This window comes from Mauremys reevesii, linkage group 14 (assembly GCF_016161935.1).
Source record: "Mauremys reevesii isolate NIE-2019 linkage group 14, ASM1616193v1, whole genome shotgun sequence".
Lineage (NCBI taxonomy): Eukaryota > Metazoa > Chordata > Testudines > Geoemydidae > Mauremys > Mauremys reevesii.
Genome location: NC_052636.1, coordinates 2,468,095 through 2,490,031, shown reverse-complemented (window position 1 = coordinate 2,490,031; position 21,937 = coordinate 2,468,095). Strand labels below are relative to the sequence as shown.

Sequence of the window (21,937 nt, the reverse complement as noted above, 5' to 3'; positions counted from 1 at the left end):
TCCTAACATCCTGTTTGCTTTTTTGACCGCCTCTGCACACTGCGTGGACATCTTCAGAGAACTATCCACGATAACTCCAAGATCTTTTTCCTGACTCGTTGTAGCTAAATTAGCCCCCATCATGTTGTATGTATAGTTGGGGTTATTTTTTCCAATGTGCATTACTTTACATTTATCCACATTAAATTTCATTTGCCATTTTGTTGTATCCTCGTGGCTTAAAGCAAGCCCAGGCAAAACCTCTCCAAGAACAGAGAGGCAGTTCACACCTCATCAGGGCATGGATGGGACAAACCCCGCCCAGCCTCACAGGGAACAACGGACACTCGCTTAGGCAGCAACAGAATAGTCTGCTAGACCAGGGGTCTCAAACATGCGGCCCGCTGAGTTATTTCTGGTGGCCTAACAAGCTCCCTGCCCCCCAGAGTCATTTCCTGCTGCCGCCAAGCTCCCCTCACTGCTGCGCCCCTTCCCCGCTCCTCTGCCTGGTGGCGGGAAGCACCTGGAGGTAAATAGCTGTTTGGTGGCGCTTAGCGCTTTCCAGGAGGAAGGGGGAGCAGTGGGGAGCCGTGTACTCGGGAGGCGGTGGGGCAGGGGCGGGGATTTGGGGAAGGGGTTGGAATGGGGGCAGGAAAGGGGTGGGAAGAGGCAGGGCAGGGCCTCCTGGAAGGGATGGAGTGGAGGCAGGGCCGGGGCAGAGGGGATTTTGAATCTTTATATGTAAAGGTGTCAGTGATGCAGCCCTCGGGCCAATGTACGAGTCCTCATGTGGCCCTGGTGGTGATCTGAGTTTGAGATCCCTGCATTAGACCCTGGGGGGAGTCACCCCTTTCCTTTGGGCAGTTTGGGACGGCGATGAGGTAATGCTAACCTGACTCTGAAGGGGGGCGGGGAGCCAAGAGGAAAGAAAGGACATGATAAAAGGGAGAGCTGTTTTGCCATGCTCTCTCTCTTCTGCCTGTATCGTGTGAAGGGTCAGGCCAGAGGGCTAGCGGAGAGGGACAGAAGGTAGAAATATTAGCCCCAGATTAAGCCGGTCTCTTATAGTTCAATACATTTTAAGTGAGGAAAATGGTAGTAAAAATTTCTGCTCTGCAGCACAACCTGAAGCAACAGCAGAGCAACTGGGAATGAAACAATTTGTTCCCGAAGGGGAACCTGATGACTAACAATGGCTTTGAAATGGGGGAACAGTATAACCGTGATGCTCAGGGTTTGTTTACGTGGAGAGGCAGACGTCAGAGCCCTAGGGGGGCTCTGGGTGATCGCTACTTCCCACCACCCAACACAGATGGAATGAGGTTGAGTAGTGTCCGCAAAAGAGAAACCAAACAACTAATTATTCCTCCAGAAAGGTTTCTAATGACAACACAGACGGAATAAGAAAAACAGAAGTAAAGACCAGCACTGAGTGAGGATTAATACAAACGGCAAGTTAGACTGGAGACAAGCACAAGTCCACGTAATATTGTGCATTAACTGCCTGTTCCGATAAGTGCACATATCAAAGGTAAATACTGAAAATAGTCACAAGCACGTGCAATGCTACTGTTACCGATTGCCCAGCAACTTCACACGCACTGTAACCACCCCCAACAAATACAATTCTCTATGCAATACTAAGACATTGATTCACTATATGGTACTGACCTCAACCTACCTATAACCTTAGCTAACAACTTATAAACTTTGATGGACTTTTATGATAAACTTGATGGTAACTTATACTGAAGACAGGCACAGCGACTTGTAAAGCTATGATGATTTATAAACTACCAGCTTCACCTGCGCCGTACCTGCTTTCAGCAAGGCACAACACATATACAGTTGTTATATATTGATTAACTATTGACTAATACTATTTTTAAACAACTTAAACAATTTGCCAATATAATTAAACTATAATATTAATACAGACTTAAGATTAACTAGCTCGAGCACAACCAGACCTTGCCACTCTGAAACCTTACCCTGCATTCCTCCAAAGATACATTACCTTCAGGTGACTGTTTCCTGCACTGGCCAGGCACAGATAGTCGGTGAAGCGCAGGTCCCTTTGGTTCGGGGGTGTATGTGGAGCCCAACAAAGGGTGACCTCTTTTAGGTACGTACGTACGTACGCATGCACACACACACCTTTAAACTCTTTTTATACAGTATTTGCTGGCCGTGTTTTAAAACAGGTCAACCAATAAAGGTGGCCAAATGTTTCAGTGAGGTATTTGCAGTTGTTTTGAACTTTTGAACTGTGCACCTGTGCTCAGCTCAGCTCTACTCTATGCAACTAATTGTGATCAATTTGTTAGACTCAAAAATGCTCAAGTCAGCTTAAAGAGGTATTTGGTTGCAGAGCATAGTAACCACAAGTCTGTATCTATCTTTACAGAGTTTCCTTTTTAGTCGATAAAGCTTCCTAGCTAGATTATGCTCATGCTTGCAGGATTCAACTGTACTCGCTTCTTACAACTTCTGGAAGGTTGAGGCCTAATGGTGCTTAGCCGGACACTACTTGACAAGACTTAAGGACATTAATCACAGTTTAGACTAGGAAAAGTGATGGAGTTTAGGTCAGGTCACGGGGAAAGCTAATGCCAACCCCTGCACCTGGGCTGCCTCTGCTCTACAACTATAATTGTCTTTTTACCCCAAGATCACTAACTTGAGCAGCCAACGCCATGCGCAGCCCTAGCGGATGTCAGGCACAGGTAGTTTTTGCCTCAGTTTAGCTTGTTGGGATCAAACCTCTCCCCCACCTGGAGCTGATGAACATTCCTGGCTGGAGGGACACACACTCCTATGACTCAGAAGGAAAGGAGTTGATAGAAAAGATCACAGGACTGACCCCCAAGAAGGGTGAGCTGCAAAAGGCAGAAGCAGGCAACTCATCTGGGGGAGCTGAGAGACCACAGTGAAGATAGTGATCTGTGCACCATGTGGGAATTAGCAAATGTGATTATTAAAAAAAAAAATAAAAATCTTTGGCCGGCCCTAATCAAGGCATGTATTACAGGTCTCTCGTGTGGATTTTCCGATGTCTAATAAGGTGTGAGCTATTTTTGAGGCTTTTCCCGCACTCAGCGCATCCATAAGGTTTCTCACCCGTGTGGATTCTCTGATGTATAATCAGGTCAGAGCTCCGTTTGACACTTTTCCCGCACTCAGAGCATGTGAAGGGCGTCTCCCCTGTGGGGATTCTCTGATGCGTGATAAGGTTTGAACTCCAATTGAAGCTTTACCCGCTCTAAGAGCATGTGTAGGGCTTCTCTCCTGTGTGGGCTCTCTGATGTCTGACAAGGTTGCAACACTGACTAAAGCTTTTCCCGCACTCAGAGCATCCATAAGGTTTCTCACCCGTGTGGATTCTCCTATGTGCGCTCAGGGTAGAGCTGTGATTAAAGCGTTTCCCGCACGCAGAACATGTGTAGGGCGTCTCCCCTGTGTGGATTCTCTGATGTGAGATAAGGTCTGAACGGTGATTGAAGCTTTTCCCGCACTCAGTGCACGTGTAGGGCTTCTCTCCTGTGTGGATTCTCTTATGTGAGATAAGGGTTGAGCGCTGACTGAAGCGTTTCTCGCACTCAGAACACGTGTAGGGCTTCTCCCCTGTGTGGGTTCTCTGATGCGTGATAAGGTCTGAACGCTGACTAAAGCTTTTCGCGCACTCAGTGCACGTGTAGGGCTTCTCTCCTGTGTGGATTCTCTTATGCGAGATAAGGGTTGAGCGCTGACTGAAGCTTTTTCCGCACTCAGAACACTTGTAGGGCTTCTCCCCTGTGTGGGTTCTCTGATGCGTGATAAGGTCTGAACGCTGACTAAAGCTTTTCCCGCACTCAAAGCATCCATAAGGTTTCTCACCCGTGTGGATTCTTCCATGTTTGCTTAGGGTAGAGCTGTGATTAAAGCATTTCCCGCACTGAGAGCACATGTAGGGCGTCTCCCCTGTGTGGATTCGCTGATGTGAGATGAGGCTTGAACTATCAATGAAGCTTTTCCCGCACTCAGGGCACGTGTAGGGCGTCTCTCCTGTGTGGACTCTCTCATGTGTGGTAAGGGCTGAATGATCACTGAAGCTTTTCCCGCACTCGGAGCACATGTAGGGCGTCTCTCCCGTGTGGATTCTCTGATGCGTGATAAGGGTTGAGTGCTGACCGAAGCTTTTCCCGCACTCCGAGCAAGTGTAGGGCTTCTCTCCAGTGTGGGTTCTGTGATGTCTGATAAGGGCAGAGGTCCCACTGAAGCTTTTCCCACACTCATGGCACGTGTAGCGTCTCCCTTCCAAGCGGCTTCTGTCACGAGTTATAAGGTCTGAGTGGCTACTGAAGTTTTCCTCTGGCCTCTGCTGAGTCTCACAGGCTTTGGCTTTTTCTGGGAGTGCACAACTCCTGGAAACTTTCCCTTTGGATCTTCCTGATAACGTTCCATATGGTTCTACTTGCTCAGCGTCTTCCTGCTGGGGTTTCTCCTCCTCATTCTCACTCACCATCCCATCACCTGATGGGAGACAGAGAGAATCCAGACATAGGTCACTCTCTGTGCCAGAAAGAAAGGAAATGTCAGAGAGAGGAATGGAAAAAGGGATGAACAAACCAAAATACGTGTGGGAGAGAGCAAACCTCTCAGGAGCTGATTTTCCCCAAACCCTTCCCCAGAGGAGAGAGGAAGGGATCATTTTTGGTCCGCATCTCACCAGAACACTGAGGGGAAAGCGAGACCGGGGAGGGACCTGCTGCCAGTTGTCAGTCAGAATAGGAGGGAAGTCATGAGTGACATCTGCCATAATGATTCCACATCTGCAGGGAACAATCCTGAGCTTGGAGAGCTCACAGGGTCTTTGTAGGGCATCCCAAATGTTTCCTGCAGTCCTAAACAGTTGTTGAGTTGGTTTAACCAAGTCCTCACCTGTGCAGGCAGCTCTCGGGAGCACTTCTTTCTCAGAGGCCTGGAGGTCCGGGACCCACGGCTCTTCCCCTCGTTCCAGCTGCGAGATCACATCAGGTTTGGAAATTGGAAACCCTACTCCAGGCAAAGAAAACAAGGGAGGTCAGTGGAATTTGTGGGATACTTGTCACAAAGAATATTTCATGGTTTTAATCCCTGCTCATTTTTAAGCAGTAACATCCCAAGGCCAGCTTCCTTGGCTCCAAGTGGCAGGAGAGTTGTTATGATTATAAATCATATTCATTACCTTGGTGCCTCAGGGCCTACTAACAGTGGGTCCCCATTGTGCCAGGCAAAGTACAAACAGAGAATAGTAGATGGCCCAGGCACTGAAGAATTTACAATCTAAATAGAGAAGACAGACACAGAGTGGGGGAAGGGGTAGAACCCACAGTTAGAACAGAGATAGTCAGGCCTGCCTGTAAAGCCGATACTTTAAGAACTTAGGTGTATTTTATCACTTAGCTAGTTACAGGGGTATAAAAACAAAGACTCAAAATCACAGTCTGCCTGTGCATGGGCCTTCTCGCACTAGGATAGTCTGAGGCCTTGTTCTTAGGCTAAGGCCTTTGGCTAAGCAGCAGGGGCAGCCATAAGCTGGGAAGCGCAGGGTCACATCCTCACATCCCAAACCAGTCACACTGAACTAAGGTGATATTGGGCTGTTAGGAAGACGATCCTGTCCGGAGAGTGCCCATCACCACCAGATAAAGAAACAGATCTTAAGATGGTTAAAGAAAACTTAGTTGGATAGCATCCTGTTGTAGCCCTAAGGTTTAATCTGCTTGCTTGCATAGATATATCTCTTCTTATAAATTTGAGTATTTGATGTAATAGGTTTACAGATTTATATTAAAAATAAGTTTAGCTGTAATGCAAGAGACCTACAGGCTAAAACCCTCTATGTTAAGCTAAGGCAAAGTTAGCAGATCTATATCGGGACCCTTTACCCAGAAAAGTAAAGATGACCCAACTAGCTAAAACACTCACCAGATGTCTAGAGATTTTTGCCTAACTCAGTAGACAATGCAGGATGGCAAAGGGGATTTTTCAAAGTTGTACCCACAGACGTAACAAGGATCCCACAAGAGCGCACATACCTGTCATCCATACGCACAGACATACTAGCCTATGGGGTAAGGGTACCCTCACATTTCTGTGGGGGAAGGATTTACAACCAATGCCCTATAAAAATCTCTCCATTTTAGAGGCAAGCTACCCATCTATCTACTCCTCATTGTCCCCATCTTCATCAACGTATCGATGCCACCCATCTACGACACCTATTAACTATTAATCGACCGGACTTTGTTTCTTTTCAAACTTTAAGTTTTAAGGGGACTCGGCTATGCTTGGTTTCCCTACGCTTTATTTCAGTTTAAGGTTTATTGAGTTAAGTTAGAGAGTAACCAGCTTTAACAGCTCTGCATTAGCTTCCTCTGCTAGAGGTGTGAAGCCGGAACCACCAGAGACGGGGCCCTGTATCTTCCAACACCAGGTTATTAAAACAGAGTGTGAGTATTAACCAAAGTTTGCAGCACATAATATTGTATTATCATATGTATCTCTTGAATAACACTAGTACAATTGCAACTCTGTAATTCTAACTGTTTTACCACCTGCTCACTATTTCATTGATTTTAATAAAAGGTCTTTATGACTAGATCTGTCTCCGTGTGAGCTTCCTGTCATACCCCCGAAGGTCCTTTTATAACATCTGTGAAGCCCTGATTCAGAACGAACTTTTATCTTCTCATACTCATAGACTTTAAGGTCAGAAGGGACCATTATGATCATCTAGTCTGACCCCCTGCACAACGCAGGCCACAGAATCTCACCCACCCACTCCTGTATCAAACCCCTAACCTATGTCTGAGTTACTGAACTCCTCAAATCGTGGTTTAAAGACCTCAAGGTGCAGAGAATCCTCCAGCAAGTGACCCGTGCCCCATGCTGCAGAGGAAAGCGAAAAACCTCCAGGGCCTCTGCCAATCTGCCCCCGATGAAAATTCCTTCCCGACCCCAAATATGGTGATCAGTTAAACCCTGAGCATGTGGGTAAGACTCACCAGCCAGCACCCAGGAAAGAATTCTCTGTAGTAACTCAGATCCCAACCCATCTAGCATCCCATCACAGGCCACTGGGCATATTTACTTGCTAATAATCAAGGATCAATTAATTGCCAAAATTAGGCTATCCCATCATACCATCCCCTCCATCAACTTATCAAGCTTAGTCTTGAAGCCAGATATGTCTTTTGCCCCCACTACTCCCCTTGGAAGGCTGTTCCAGAACTTAACTCCTCTGATGATTAGAAACCTTCATCTAATTTCAAGTCTAAACTTCCTAGTGTCCAGTTTATATCCATTTGTTCTTGTGTCCACATTGGTATTAAGCTTAAATAATTCCTCTCCCTCCCTGATATTTATTGCTCTGATATATTTATAAAGAGCAATCATATCCCCCCTCAGCCTTCTTTTGGTTAGGCTAAACAAGCCAAGCTCTTTGAGTCTCCTTTCATAAGACAGGTTTTCCATTCCTCAGATCATCCTAGCAGCCCTTCTCTGAACCTGTTCCAGTTTGAATTCATCCTTCTTAAACATGGGAGACCAGAACTGCACACAGTATTCCAGATGAGGTCTCACCAGTGCCTTGTAGAACGGTACTAACACCTCCTTATCTTTACTGGAAATACCTCGCCTAATGCATCCCAAGACCGCAATAGCCTTTTTAACAGCTCATAGTCATCCTCTGATCAACCAATACTCCGAGGTCCTTCTCCTCTTCTGTTACTTCCAACTGATGTGTCCCCAATTTATAACCAAAATTCTTGTTATTAATCCCTAAATGCATGACCTTGCACTTTTCACTATTCTTCTGATCAAACAAATTGGAGAGCCTAAACCCATACTAATTAATATCCATAATTATTTTAATATCAATTAATTAAAATTAATTAAATAAAAATACATTAAGTGGATAAATTAAATCAACATTACTAACACACTCCAAATCAGGCTACACTGTGTGGCAATAAATCCCTGATCAATGGTTGTGGTTGTGAAACACTTATTTCTGTATTGTTTTATCTTTATGGCCACCACTTTTACCTTGTTAATCAGTCTGGTTCTCTAATTGTTTCAGTCTGTTGTATAATTAATTTTCCTAGGTGTAAGTTAATTAGGATAGTGGGATATAATTGGTTAGAGAATGATGTTACAATATGTTAGAATTGGTTAGTTAAATTTCAGCACAATGATTGGCTAAGGTATAGCTGAGAATATTATTATATAAACTGAGTCAAACAGGAGAGAGAAGATAAATTGGAATCATAGATTCTATGAATCATAAAATATCAGGGTTGGAAGGGACCTCAGGAGGTATCTAGTCCAACCCCCTGCTCAAAGCAGGACCAATTCCCAACTAAATCATCCCAGTCAGGGCTTTGTCAAGCCTGACCTTAAAAACCTCTAAGGGTGGAGATTCCACCACCTCCCTAGGGAACCCATTCCAGTGCTTCACCACCCTCCTAGTGAAATAGTGTTTCCTAATATCCAACCTAGACCTCCCACACTGTAACTTGAGACCATTACTCCTTGTTCTGTCATCTGCCACCACTGAGAACAGTCTAGATCCATCCTCCCTTTCAGGTAGTTGAAAGCAGCTATCAAACCCCCCCTCACTCTTCTCCTCTGCAGACTAAATAATCCCAATTCCCTGAGCCTCTCCTCATCAGTCATGTGCTCCAGCCCCCTGATCATTTTTGTTGTCCTCCACTTGACGCTTTCCAATTTTTCCACATCTTTCTTGTAGTGCGGGGCCCAAAACTGGACACAGTACTCCAGATGAGGCCACATCAATGTCGAATGTTTGTTAAGGGGGGGAAACGGGAAAAGGGAACAGGGACACAGGCAAGGCTCTGCGGCATCAGAGCTGGGCAGGGAACAGTGGGGAACAGACAGTATCGGCGTATCCAGATAAGCCCGACTGGTGTGAATGGTTTCGCAATACGTAATCTTATAGGTGTAAAAATTGTACAGGCTACACTACCAGCCTGTGACATGATCAACAAAGTGCCCGTTTGTGCCTGGGAAGGGGCCCTGCTCTGGGAGGGAGGATGCAGCAAGGACTCAGGATCAGTTGCCACAGATGGGGAAGTTATTTTGGGGGGGGGGGGGGGGTAATGAGTGGGAGAGGGAGGTCAACAGATAAAATAATATTTGGGGGGAAAATGTATAAAGAAGTGAAACTGAACAGAAATAAAACTGGAGTGGAGGCTCTAAAGCAACAAGGCTTGGGCAGGGATTCGGGGTTAAAGGTCTGGGATCCCGCCCAGCTCTAGATCCCCAAACCTCTCCTCCCTCCCACTGACCCACCCAGCCCACTTCCCGGGTGCCCTTCCCCCACACTCCCCTCCCCTTATTCCCATTACTCTCAGCCCGCACCACCTCCCGGCACCTTGGGAGCTTCTTGTGTTCCCTCCTCGTCTCTCACATCCTCCTCCCTCCCTGCTGCTTCTTAGCTCTAACCCTGCACACACCCTCCCCGTGTCCTGGCACTCCAGAATTATCTACTCCCCCCTTTTCCTGCCCTCCCACAGCTCTGTTCTCCCTTCACCCGTGGGGTCCTGAATGGGAACATTATTCGCTCTCCTATCGAAAGAGGAGCTCATCTGACTCTCACACAAGCCAGGCATGAGTCATACGCCTATTTACTCAATTTAGAGTTCTACAGGCAGCATATTTTCCTCTTACAATGAAGAAAAGGCATGAAAGCTACAGTGATTAATGTAGTTATTAATGTAGCCAGTAAGGATACATTCGATGCAATTTTAAAATAACTGACGGCACCAAAAAGGCACATGTCCAAAAATTATACTAGTGGGTGGGAGATGAGGCAAAAAAAGGGGGGACAAGGAAACTTGTCAAAACTTGGATGATGAATAAAGGTATAAAGTTATTACTGCTCAGGTTCTTCAGAGACCCCACAGCTTCTAATAACCCAGGGGACAGGACTCCTTACCCAGCGAGGTCACATTCTCGTAGTTCTCCTGCATGACATCCCTGTAGAGGGCTCTCTCAGCGGGGTCCAGCAGAGCCCCCTCTCCCCTGGTGAAATACACAGCCACCTCCTCGAAGGTCACCGGCCCCTGAAAGAGCAAGAGTCCAACACTTAGTACCTGCTGCCCCACTCACAGCCCCACTATTCACGGAACAGCAGCACCAGGTAAATGGAGGCTCCGGGAGGCCCATGTTAACAGAGTCCCACCCCACCTTGCTTAGAGCAGCCAGGAGCCATCAGAGGGTAGAAAGAGAGAATCTTTGTGTCTCCCACCTGACAGACGGAGGCAGGGTCGTCACATTTATCACATACCCACTAGCCAGAGTTTGATACAGGAGATGGGGCTGTCTCTGGACCCTGCTGGTGGCTCCCTGGTAGGAATCCCAACACTCTCCAAATAAAAGATATGGAAGAAAGGGGAAGTCAATAGTAAAGAATAGAAGTTAGAAGGTCAGAATTGTAGAAAATTGGTAAGGGAAGCCATCAGAAATCAATGATCAATCAATGAAAATAAGAAGGAAGGTTTAAAAAAGTATATTAAGTACAAAATTCATCCCTAACAATGGTAGTGGTAAATTACTAGATGGAAATGGCAGAATTATCAAAAATAATGCAGAAGAGGTAAAAGTGTTCAATTAATATTTCTCTCCTGGATTTGAAGAAAAACAGATGATGTAACTCATATCATAAGATGTTGACGACGACACTTTCCATTCCAACAACAACTCATGAGGACATTAAACAGCAGGTATTACAGTTAGACATGTTTAAATAAGCAGGTTCAGATAACTTGCATGCAAGAGTTCTGAAAGACCTGGTGGAGGAGTGTGGAGGACTGTTAACAAGAACGGCCATACTAGGTCAGACCAAAGACCCATCTAGCCCAGTATCCTGTCTACCGACAGTGGCCAATGCCAGGTACCCCAGAGGAAGTGAACCTAACAGGCAATAATCAAGTGATCTCTCTCCTGCCATCCATCTCCATCCTCTGATGAACAGAGGCTAGGGACACCATTCCTTACCCATCCCGGCTAATAGCCATTTATGGACTTAACCTCCATGAATTTATCCAGTTCTCTTTTAAACGCTGTTATAGTCCGACCCTTCACAACCTCCTCAGGCAATGAGTTCCACAGGTTGACCATGCGCTGTGTGAAGAACTTCCTTGTAGTTGTTTTAAACCTGCTGCCTATTAATTTCATTTGATGACCCCTGATTCTTGTATTTTAATTAGGACGTGGATCAATGGGGAAATTCCAGAAGACTGGAACAAAGCTAATGCTGCGCCAATATTTAAAACGTGTAAAAGAGATGACCCAGCTAATTACAAGAGTGTTAGTCTGACATCAATACTGGGCAAGAGAATGGAGTAGTGAATACGGATTTCATTAATAAAGAATTAAAGGAGGGTAATATAATTAGTACCAATTAACAAAGGTTCAGAGACAATAGATCCTATCAGACTAACTGGATAACCTTATTGGATGAGATCAAAAGTTTGGTTGCAACTAATAGTATTGATGCAATATACCTAGACTTCTGTAAGGCATATGACTTGGTTCGGCACAACATTTTGACTAGAAAACTAGAAAGATACAAAATAAACACGACATACATTAAATAGATTAAAAACTGGGATTGTAAATGGGGAACCACAGTCGAGTGGATTTCTTTCTAGGGGCTTCCCACACAGATTGGTTCTTGGCTCTGTGCTATTTAACATTCTTATCAATGACCTGGAAGAGGATATAAAATCATCACCGATAAAGTTTGCAGTTACCACAAAGATTGGGGGTGGTGGTAACTAATGAAGTGTCAGTAGATTCCAGCTCCAGCACTGGGAGCCGGGGAAGTTTTCCCAGCCCTGGCTGGGGGGTTATTTCCTGTTCCACAAAGAGGGGAAGTTCCGTTCCCAACCCCTGTGCCTTGAAATTAGGCCCTACCTGACACTACACCCCACATTCAGCATAGTGGTAGGATTATAATGTCATTAGGACATAATGATGAGGCATTTTGTGCAAGATTCGTCATGTGCGGTGTCATTGGAAAAGTTATGATTTGCTGAATATGATTATCCTACCTGTGTGCATGGATCATGTTTGTATCTGAAGTTATGGATATTGACTCTGTATCTGTATTTCACATGTGCTTACTCTGGGTAACACCCACAACGAGCCTTTCGGGTACAACAGTGAAGAAGCCAGACAGTGCTGTAGGCTCATCAACAAAGACAACGGACCGTGGAAGAGCTGAGCCCTCCTGTGAATGTGTCAGCCAGCCTAGGAGTCATGGCTACTATGACTCAGCAGGGCATGCTAGGGCATGTGACCAGACCACATGACACTGAACTCCATTTTGCTACCTGTATTTTTCCACTGACTGGACTGGGAACTGAGTTTGGAACAAAGGGTTCCCGCCATATGGAAAAGCTACATAAAGTGGGGTGTGACATCATCTCTTGGCCTCATTCCCCACACAAGAGAACTCCTGGAAGCACCTGAGGAACAAAGACTGAGGTGGGGGAAGTGCTGCTCCCAGGGTAAAGGGATTTCTAGCTTGGGTATGGAAACTTGGGGGACTGCTCCTATCATCAGTCAGGGTGAGAAATTGCTAATTCAAATTCTATCCATCCAGTATGTTAGGCTTGGTTTGAGTTTTTGGTTATTGGCTAAGTAATCTGCTTTGGTCTGTTTGCTATCACTTATAACGACTTAAAATCTTTCTGTAGTTAATAAACTTGTTTTATGCTTTATCGTAATCAGTGTATTTTGAGTGAAGTTTCTGGGGAAAATCTGAGCTTGGTTAGCATAAGCTTGTTGTTTCCCATATCAAGGGAAAGGCGAACGATATTAATGAGCTTACATTTGTAGTAAGTGCAGGCCCTGATAAAGGCCCAGTATGAGGCCTGAGGCCTGAACTAAAGTAATGGTCAAGACTTTGCTAACATAAAGCAAAGTTAAGCTGTGAGCCAGAGGTAGGCCCTGCTCACAGAAGCTGGCACGGAAAGGGCTGATGCTGCATTCACCTAGCATAAACACAGCACTAGAACACACTATACTGAAACATTCCATAGATAATAAAAGGACAGGCCGACCCATCCCAATGACAGGGGCAAAAGGGTAAAATGATGGATAGAGTTGTTTTGTTCGAACCAACATGTACAAGGTAGAAGGCGGTGCCTTAATACGTAGAAGGGTTGTAATTTGCTACGTAGAGAGGTTGTACCTTAATACGTCAGGTGTGATGTGTAACTTGTTTGTATCTGTGTATAAGAATGCATCCCTGGGGAGGTGTCTTTGTCCGGCCGTAGGGGGAGTGGAAAGTCCCGCCACTAAGCCGGGTCCTTGCCAAGAGGCACTTTCTCGTAGTATGCCCTGAGTTAGGCTAAGAAACCTACAGGGAACTGCAATTGTGTCCGAGGTCGCAATAAACCTAGCCGACGTGGCTTTGCATCTTACTGGACTCTGTGGTCATTGGGGATTTTTGTTGGGTCTGCTGTGTCAGCTATCTGCAGAGCTGGGGCAGCACACAGAGGGAACTCACACACGCAGCCGAGTGATATCAACAAGGAGAAAGCAGAGCACCACACCGGTACCGCTCTGACAACACTGGTGACCCCGACCTCTGATCTGGTAAGTAAGCGAGCTGTCCGCTGTAAGAATCGCAATCTAACATGGACTGGCATATGTAAAGCACCGGTACCGGTACCGCTCTGACAACAACATTATACAGATCCCTGTGTAGTATAAGATGGTATCATTTTGGATTTATATTACAGCAGGTGTGCAAGGTTGGGGAGCTGGGAAATTGGCTGTCGTCGTCTCTCTGTCCTTGAGTGGTTCAGGTAAAGCTCTCAGGTAGCCTAGCTGGGTGCATGGTGCCACCTGCTGTCGTGTTGGGTGATAACAGGGCCTGGAGAGGCTGGCTGAATCTCCGGCAAAGCAGTGTGAGAAGGGCCAGCCCAGCTTCAGGGTTCGAGGGCACAGCGGTTCCCAGAAGCCCCCCACAGTGCACCCCGGGGGTGACAACCCATCACACCCTACATTACACAAGCCTCAGCAGGTTTGTCACATCCTGTCCCCTTTCCCCACCCTAGATAGTTCCTGCCTCCCACCCCCTCGAGCAGCTCCCACCCTCCTATGCATTTACTGCTCCTCTCCCTCCAAGCAGAACCCAGAACCAGCTCCCTGATAATCCCTTACCTGAGCCAGCTCCATTGCAGCCATTTCCTTCCCCCTGGGAGGAGGGGATGATCTGGAGCGAAATGTGGATGTTATTCTGTAGCCTGCCAGGGCGAGAAGGGCAAGGTGAGAGAATTCAGGTGGGGTTTTTGTCCATTCCACAAGCTGATTCCCCCCAGGATGTTTCCCTGCTAATGGACATTCCAGGTTCTGCCACACTGTGGAGCACAGAGTGACCTTATCCCAGTACAGGCCTAGCCCCCTCCCACCAGGGTGTAACCCTCTGAGACAGGGTGAAACCCTCCCAGTAGCAGAATCTCTCTGTTACACTTATCCAGATTGCGGACGATACCAAGCTGGGAGGGGTTGCAAGTGCTTTGGAGGATAGGATTAAAATTCAAAATGATCTGGACAAACTGGAGAAATGGTCTGAAGTAAAGAGGATGAAATTCAATAAGGACGAATCCAAAATTCTTCACTTAGGAAGGAACAAGCAGTCGCACACATACAAAAGGGGAAATGGCTGCCTAGGAAGGAGAACTGCGGAAAGGGATCTGGGGGTCATAGTGGATCACTTCATCACTGCGGATGTTTAAGAGCAGGTTGGACAAACACCTCTCAGGAATGGTCCAGATAATACTGAGTCCTGCCTTGAGTGCAGGGGACCGGACTAGCTACCTCTCGAGGTCCCTTCCCGTTCTGTGATTCTATAAAGTACATAAAAGGTTGTTACAAGGAGGAGGGAGAAAAATTGTCCTGCTTAATGTCTGAAAACAGGACAAGAAGCAATGGACTTAAATTGCAGCAGGTGCAGTTTAGGTCAGTCATTAGGGAAAAACTTCCTATCAGGGTGGCTAAGCACTGGAATAAATTGCCCAGGGAGGTTGTGGAATTTCCCTCATTGGGGATATTTAAGAGCAGGCTGGACAAACCCCTCTCAGGGATGGTCCAGATAATACTGAGTCCTGCCTTGAGTGCAGGGGACCGGACTAGCTACCTCTCAAGGCCCCTTCCAGTTCTGTGATTCCATGAACCAAAGACCAGAGAAGAGCAGAATCAAAGGAGTCACTCTGGGGATTCTCCCTGTCACTGTCCCCAAGGCAGCTCTCTCAGGTTTACAAAGTTGTTGGATGCTCCAGCCTTTATCCAGTCTCTCCTGGCAGTGCCCCTTTCCTGGGCTGGGCCTAGTTTTAGCTTTTGGCAAGCGTGACCCCGGGGGCTCTGAAACGGGGCCTCCTTGCCTCAGCACATCTTGTTCCTTTCTGTGGCTCCCCAGTGAGTCCAAGTGAGTAGATACTCCTGACAGAGACTGTGAACATAAGAGCGGCCCACTGCCTCAGAGCAATGGTCCATCTAGCTCAGCGGCCAGTGCCAGGTGCTTCAGAGGGAACGAACAGAACAGGGAACCATCAAGTGATCCATCCCCTGTCGCCCATTCCCAGCTTCTGGCAAAAAGAGGCCAGAGACACCATCCCTGCCCAGCCCGCCTGTGACACTGGCACATGAGGTGTTAGCTCGTGCAAAAGCTCCCCCCAAGTCTTAGCTGAACATGGACAAACGCACGGCTGGAATCAGTCTGGCTCCCCTGTGTTAGTATTGTTAAAACAGGTATTAGAATTATAACAGTGTGTTTAGTCTTTATTGAATGCTTTACTGAGTTGCTGCCTGGGTTAATATCTGACTAGTTGCATTGTGAGGCTCTGTGACTATGTAAATCACCAGACAGGAGAGAGACTTTATCTAGGTGAAGTGCTGATTGGCAACCGAATGCATTACACCCTGCCTGGCAGGAAAGGTCCATCAACACCAGATTAACATCCCATAATAGTCTAAGAAGACACAAGACTGTTGTTGTGCTCTTCACTTCCCATTAGCTGAGTTTGCAGCTCAGAGCAGATGGCAGGAAGGGGGTAAAAAACCCCATACAGAAGGAACTGATTATCTGTATGCTGCTTGGACTCTGGGGGAAAAGGTTTCTAGGCATAAGCAAGAGATCCTCAGCTGCTTAGTGTGCATTAGTCCTAAAGAATATGTAGGGCTTGCTTATTATAGAAGCTTCTATTACCTTTTGAAATTTAAGACTGTAACTCATCTGCATCTGCTTTAACCTGCCTTAACTTTGTAAACAACTCTCCTTACCTTTTAAATAAATCTTAATACAGGTTATGACAGGACTGGCTACAAGTGTTGTCTTTCTTGTGAGACCTAAGATTCAATCGACCTAAGGAAGTGACTGGCCCTTCGGGACTGGAAGTCACCTGAACACTGCTGTGATTCGTGGGGTTAGGCAGTGGTTCTCAACCAGGGGTCTGGGGCCCCCTGGGGGGCCATGAGCAGCTTTCAGGGGGGCGGCCAAGCACGGCCAGCGTTAGACTCGCCGAGGCCCAGGGCAGAAAGCTGAAGTCCCAGCGCATGGGGCTGAAGTCCAGGCCCCTGAACCCCACCACCTGAGGCTGAAGCCAAAGCCTAAACTATGTAGGTTCGTGGGGGGCCCTGTGGCCTGAGGCCCCAGGCAGTCGCCCTGCTTGCTGCCCCCTAACGCCAGCCCTGGCTTTTATATGCAGAAAACCAGGGATTGAGGCCCACGTGGGCCGTGGAGTTTTTATAGCATGTTGGGGGCCTCAGAAAGAAAAAGGTTGAAAACCCCCTGGTAAGAGACCATCTGTCACAAAGGTTGGCTCACCTGCGTGGTGAGATACATGGGATCACCCAAGGGGACTGTCTGGGATCCCATGTTGATGCTGTTACGGAGCCTGAAGAGTTTACACTGGATACTTGGTTGGTGAAATCTCCATACAGACCTCACACCCAATTGGGGTTTGTGCCCTGCTTCTCACCAGTCTGCCTGAGGCCGGTGCTCGTGCTCTCGAGTCACTGGGGACAGCGTTACAGAGACTAACGGGCACAACGCCACCAGCAGCAATTGGCAGCAATGCAGAGCAGGCTTCACAGGGACACAGTGTGGGACAAAGGGTCCCTGGACTCTGTCAAGCCCCAGTTCTCCTCCTGGGCACGTCAGCATCCCAGCAACCTTCAAGGGGGGGTCCAGGCTGCCACCCCTCCAGTGATGGATCTGCAGCACAGCACCACCCGCACCCCATGACTACCCTAGAACTGGGCTCTATTTCTAGCTCGGTCACGGACAGCCTGGGAGACCTCGGGCACGTCAATGTTTCTCCTCCCCACTTCAGTCTCTTTCCCCAGCTGCCACTCACTGGGGTCTCCTCTCTCCAGAGCTGCTCACCACTCAGATCCGTGTGGGTGTCCCCAGAGCTAAGGCAGGTCAGCTCGGGAACAGTCTGACAAGGGGGCTGGCAGGCAGGACAAACCTCGGGCAGAGATAATCCCCACAGACCGGGCCCTGCCTCGGCCGGGGGAGCTGGGCAGAGAGATGACAGCGTGAGGCCCTAGGCTGCCCTACAAGAGATAGGTAGGAAAACACAACACGCAGAATAAACCCACCGCAGCATAACGTCAGGCACTTCAGAGACAAAACCAACCACCCCCCCTCAGACCCACACACAGGCCGCCCCCCCACAGCCCCTCCCCAAACACCCCCCCACACACACACACGGGGGCCCTTGCGGATCTGAGGGGGTCCCACCAGGGTCTGACCGCGGAGCGGGGGGGGGGGAAGCGGCGCCGTTGGCCCCCAAGGCCCCACCCGCGGGACCCGGGCACAGGGTCGATCCGGGCGGGGCGGCAGAACGGGGCGGGGGTTGGGATGTTTTATATCCCGGTCTGAGCGTTGCGGGGGAAACGGGTCACAGACTCCGCCCCCGGCAGCGGGGAGACAAACCCCCAGCGCGGGGGGGGGCGGGGTGGTCTGTGGCTGTGACGGGGGGGAGGGGCGGTGTGAGGGGCCCGGGGGGGGAGGGGATTTTACGGGACTCTCCGGCGCACCCGGGCAGTGACGGTTCCCCCCCCTCACACGGGCCGCAGGGAGCCGGGGGGGCAGTTTGAAGGGGCCGGGGGGGGAGAGGGCAGCAGTGGGGGAGGGGCAGGGGCGAGACACGGACACACACTCACCGCCCCCCCTCGGGGGGTTTCCCGGCTCCCCCCCCCCCATCGCTACGGAGGCCGCACCGGGACCCCCCCGTCCCAGCTTCCGGCCCGGCCCAGGGCGGGGGGGTCTCCTCGGCTCTTACCGGCTGGGCCGCGCGCCCTCAGCGGCCAGAAATGACGCACCCCGCGAGCGACGGGGAGAGGAGTCACGTGACGGGTCCGGCCGTTAGGGCCGTTGGAGCGCGGCGGCGCGGCGCGGCGCGCGGCGCGGCGGGGAGTCACTGGACGGTTGCGGCCGTTAGGGCCGTTGCAGCGCGGCGCGCGCCGGGGTCTGTGAGGCGGTGCTGCCCCTGTTGGGGCGGGGTTCTCCACAGCCCCGCCCCTTCTGCCCCTCCCGCCGCTCCGGGCCCCGCCCCACTCCGGCCGCGGGCAGCGCGGGGCCCCCCCGGGCAGGGGGCGAACCGGACCCGCCCGCTACCCCCCGGCTGGAGCGTGTCCGCCCCACGCGGGACCTGCCCCTCCCCCTCTCGCGGGGCCTGCGCTAGGGGCGGGGCCCGTCATTAGCCCCACCCTGCCCTGGGGGAGGGGCAGCCCCGGGCCGGAGCCTGCGGGGACCGAGCTCAGAGACCCCAGCCGGGGGGGAGCCGGGACCGGGAAGGGAGCAGATGGGGGGCGACGGGACCGGGAGGGGGGGAGCTGGGGGGGGGATTCCCAGCCCCGGGACCTGCCCCCCCCCCAGCGGCTGCAGCGACTCTGGGCCGCTGGTCCCGTCCCGGGGAACAAGGCGCAGGAGGAGGCAAAGCCGGATCCGTGGGACAGGGCCCAGCCGCGGGGGCTCCTCGCCGTGGAGACCTGCCCTGACATTACGTCTACACGGCGATTAACCCCCCCCCCCCCCAGGGCACCTGTCTCCAGCCCGGGGCAGCTGGCTCAGGCGTGTGGGGCGGGGGCTGCAGGGCTGTACAATGACACTGCAACCAGACGGGCTGAGCCCAGCCGCTGAGCCCCACGACGGGGGAGGGTTTCCGAACCCGGCGGGAACACAAGTCTCTGCCCCCCAGCTTTGAGCCCCACGGGGGCGTTAGCTCCAGGAGCCCAAGTCCGATGACCCAGGCCAGCCCTGCTGCCATCTTTGTCCCGGGAGAGATGGACTCTGCGGGGACGTCTCCATTGCACAGTCAGCCCAGGTGTGCGCAGAGCAGCCCCCTAGTCACCACTGTCCTCACGATGACACGGTTTGTACAAAGTCTGCCTGGTGAGGTAGCAGTTCCAAAGCCGTGATCTGTTGAACATTAATATCTTGTTGGATGCCGTGTGCTCGCCATGTTTGGGACGTGAGGGAGTTTTGCTCTGTGTCCGTTACTGAACTATGTTACCAGGTTGGGAAATGCCCACAACCAGCCTTTCCTGTGCCACAGTGGAGGAGCCAGACTCGCTGCTGGGCCATTCAAGGGATCCACGCTCCCAAGGACTATCCCAGGAGCCGTGTACAATGCAGCCCGGAGACAATGGACACTGCCTGACTCACAGCCTAGCAAAGCAGCTTCCTAGCAAGTTGGGAGAAACTCTGAAAGCGGGGAAGAGACCTCATGACCTGGCCTCTCTCCCCCACACCTCGATACCTGGAGCACAAAGACTGACCTGAAATAATTCAGAAATCAGAAGAGAATAATAATAATCCATTCAAATCAAAGTCCCCAAACAGACTAGTATTGGTTTTTCAGCAGAACATTTTCAGTTTGGGGGATTTTGTTTTCCCAGTCACACCTTGCCAAGGGAAGCAGAGAGAAAATGTTTGAGTTGCTTCCTTCAGAACAGCTTGGCCTAGACACTCTCGCCGTGGGTCACTGTTGTGGCCTTGCTGAGGACGGGGGCATTTTAATAATTTGTGGAGGTCCCGGGGTGTTTGGGGGAGATGAGGAGGATGTTCCCTTTGGAGATAAAAACTAAGAAATCCAGGATCAGTGAATTCTTTGAGAAATCTGGTGTTTAGACCTTGTATTTTAAGCAGGGGGGATCTGAGTTCCTGGGATGGTTTTTGTTGGCAGGAGGCAACATGGTTTGGTCTGTGATTGTACCAAAGGGGGGAGAGGGTTGTTTGTACAGGAAGAGAGAAGACTGAAGGTCTCCGATGAGGACGGGATTTGAACCCACGCGTGCAGAGCACAATGGATGAGCAGCATCACCGTAACCACTCGGCCACCTCACCAGAGCTGTTAGGGAGGGGATGGGAGGAGAAATCCAAGGCCGGCAGAGGTAGGGCCAATAAGGAGTTTTTAAATACTAAGCGGAAGCAGGGTCTGAGTGAGCTCCCCCCTCCCATCTAGTGAGGAGCTGGGGGAAGACGTCAGGAACAGACCGTGTTTGCACAGACCCCCCTGCTCTGCCCAGCTCCGCAGCAGGGTGGGGCGGCTGTGCCAAACGGAGCAGTTTTGGCTGGTGCTGGGTTACAGATCACATGAGTGCAATGAAATGTTGTTCTCCTGCCTGGATGAGTCAAGGGCAGCACAGGGGACCAGGAACCGGGGAACATTTCAATCCTTAACACCACAAAACAGAGAAACGCTCCCGAGTCTCTCCCAGGGAATTAACATTTCTTCGCAGAAAGCTAAAGGTTCTAACAGAAAGGAGTGAAACCAAATGGCCACCCAACATACCTAGTCCGGCCTGCTTGAGGGGCTAGGTGGCTGAGGAATAGCTTTTAATGGGCTGCATAGACGTGATTTGAGGGCATCACCCTAAACCAGTGGTCCCCAAACTTTTCACCCTGTGCCGTCTTATCTGTGTCCGCGGCCCCTCGGCAGCCACAGTCGAGAACGGGGGCTGGGGGTGGGACCGGGACCGTGGCTTGCTGCAGAGAGGGATGTGGAGGGGGTAAGGAGGGTCAAGGCGGGGCCAGGAGCCTGGGGGCAGAGTGGTGCTCCCTCCCTGCTCTCCATGGGGGCTGGCTGGAGCCCTGAGCTGCCCCCATGAACGTCCCCCAGTGCCCCCCTAGGAGGCAGGCCCCACTGCCCTAAACTGAGCCCTACTGGCTAAGCAGGGGCTAGTGATGGCAAAGCCCCACCCTTTCTGCGGCCCCACCCTCTTCCATCCCTTCCCACCTTCCCGCCCCAGCCACTAGGGGACAATGTGGAAGCGCTTGAAGCCCCAAACCCCTTCTGCCACCAAGAGGAGGCCTGGAGCCCCTCTCCCCCAGGGCCTTATGGCATTAGCTGTATTGGTGGGGAGGGAGCGCAGTGGCAGGGCACATGCTTTGCCCATCTGCTTTAGTGTAATAATTCTGCCCATGAACTGTTCTAAGATTGTCACTGCTTTCAGGCAGGGCTCCCTGACATTTATGTATTGATGGGATCTTATCTAGCTGGGGAACCTAAGATGTTTATACCACAATCAGCTACATGGTCAATGGCCGTTCAGTGCCATACACAGGATATCAAGAGCCCTGGGACAATTTTGGGAAAGGAGTTTTATGAATATTTTTAACAGGTTCCCCCCACCCAGATATTGCGATAAAACCCACAGTAAGTTCATACTGAAAATGGTTATTAATGTGGGGCCTCTAAAGTGAGAGGCAGGTGCTGAGAAGCAGACTCATGCCACTGCAATATCTGAACCGTGGTAAGCAGGGGAGTGGTGTGGAGGGGCCCCGGGGACACGGAGCAGCTGAAGTCCCTCAGAGTTAGGGGAACTAGGCAATGCGCAGTGACAGGGTTCATCCCCTGCACAGATGGGGCTGAGGGGATCAGCATTG

General features: G+C 50.2%; 1 protein-coding gene across 1 annotated transcript in view; it reads right to left on the bottom strand.

Moving 5' to 3' along the window:
- LOC120381415 overlaps window positions 1-21,937 on the bottom strand; it is a 450,632-nt gene that overhangs the window by 228,948 nt on the left and 199,747 nt on the right. Inside the window, 1 exon segment of the mRNA XM_039499603.1 lies at window positions 3,084-4,195. Coding sequence (XP_039355537.1) covers window positions 3,084-4,195 — 1,112 coding nt within the window.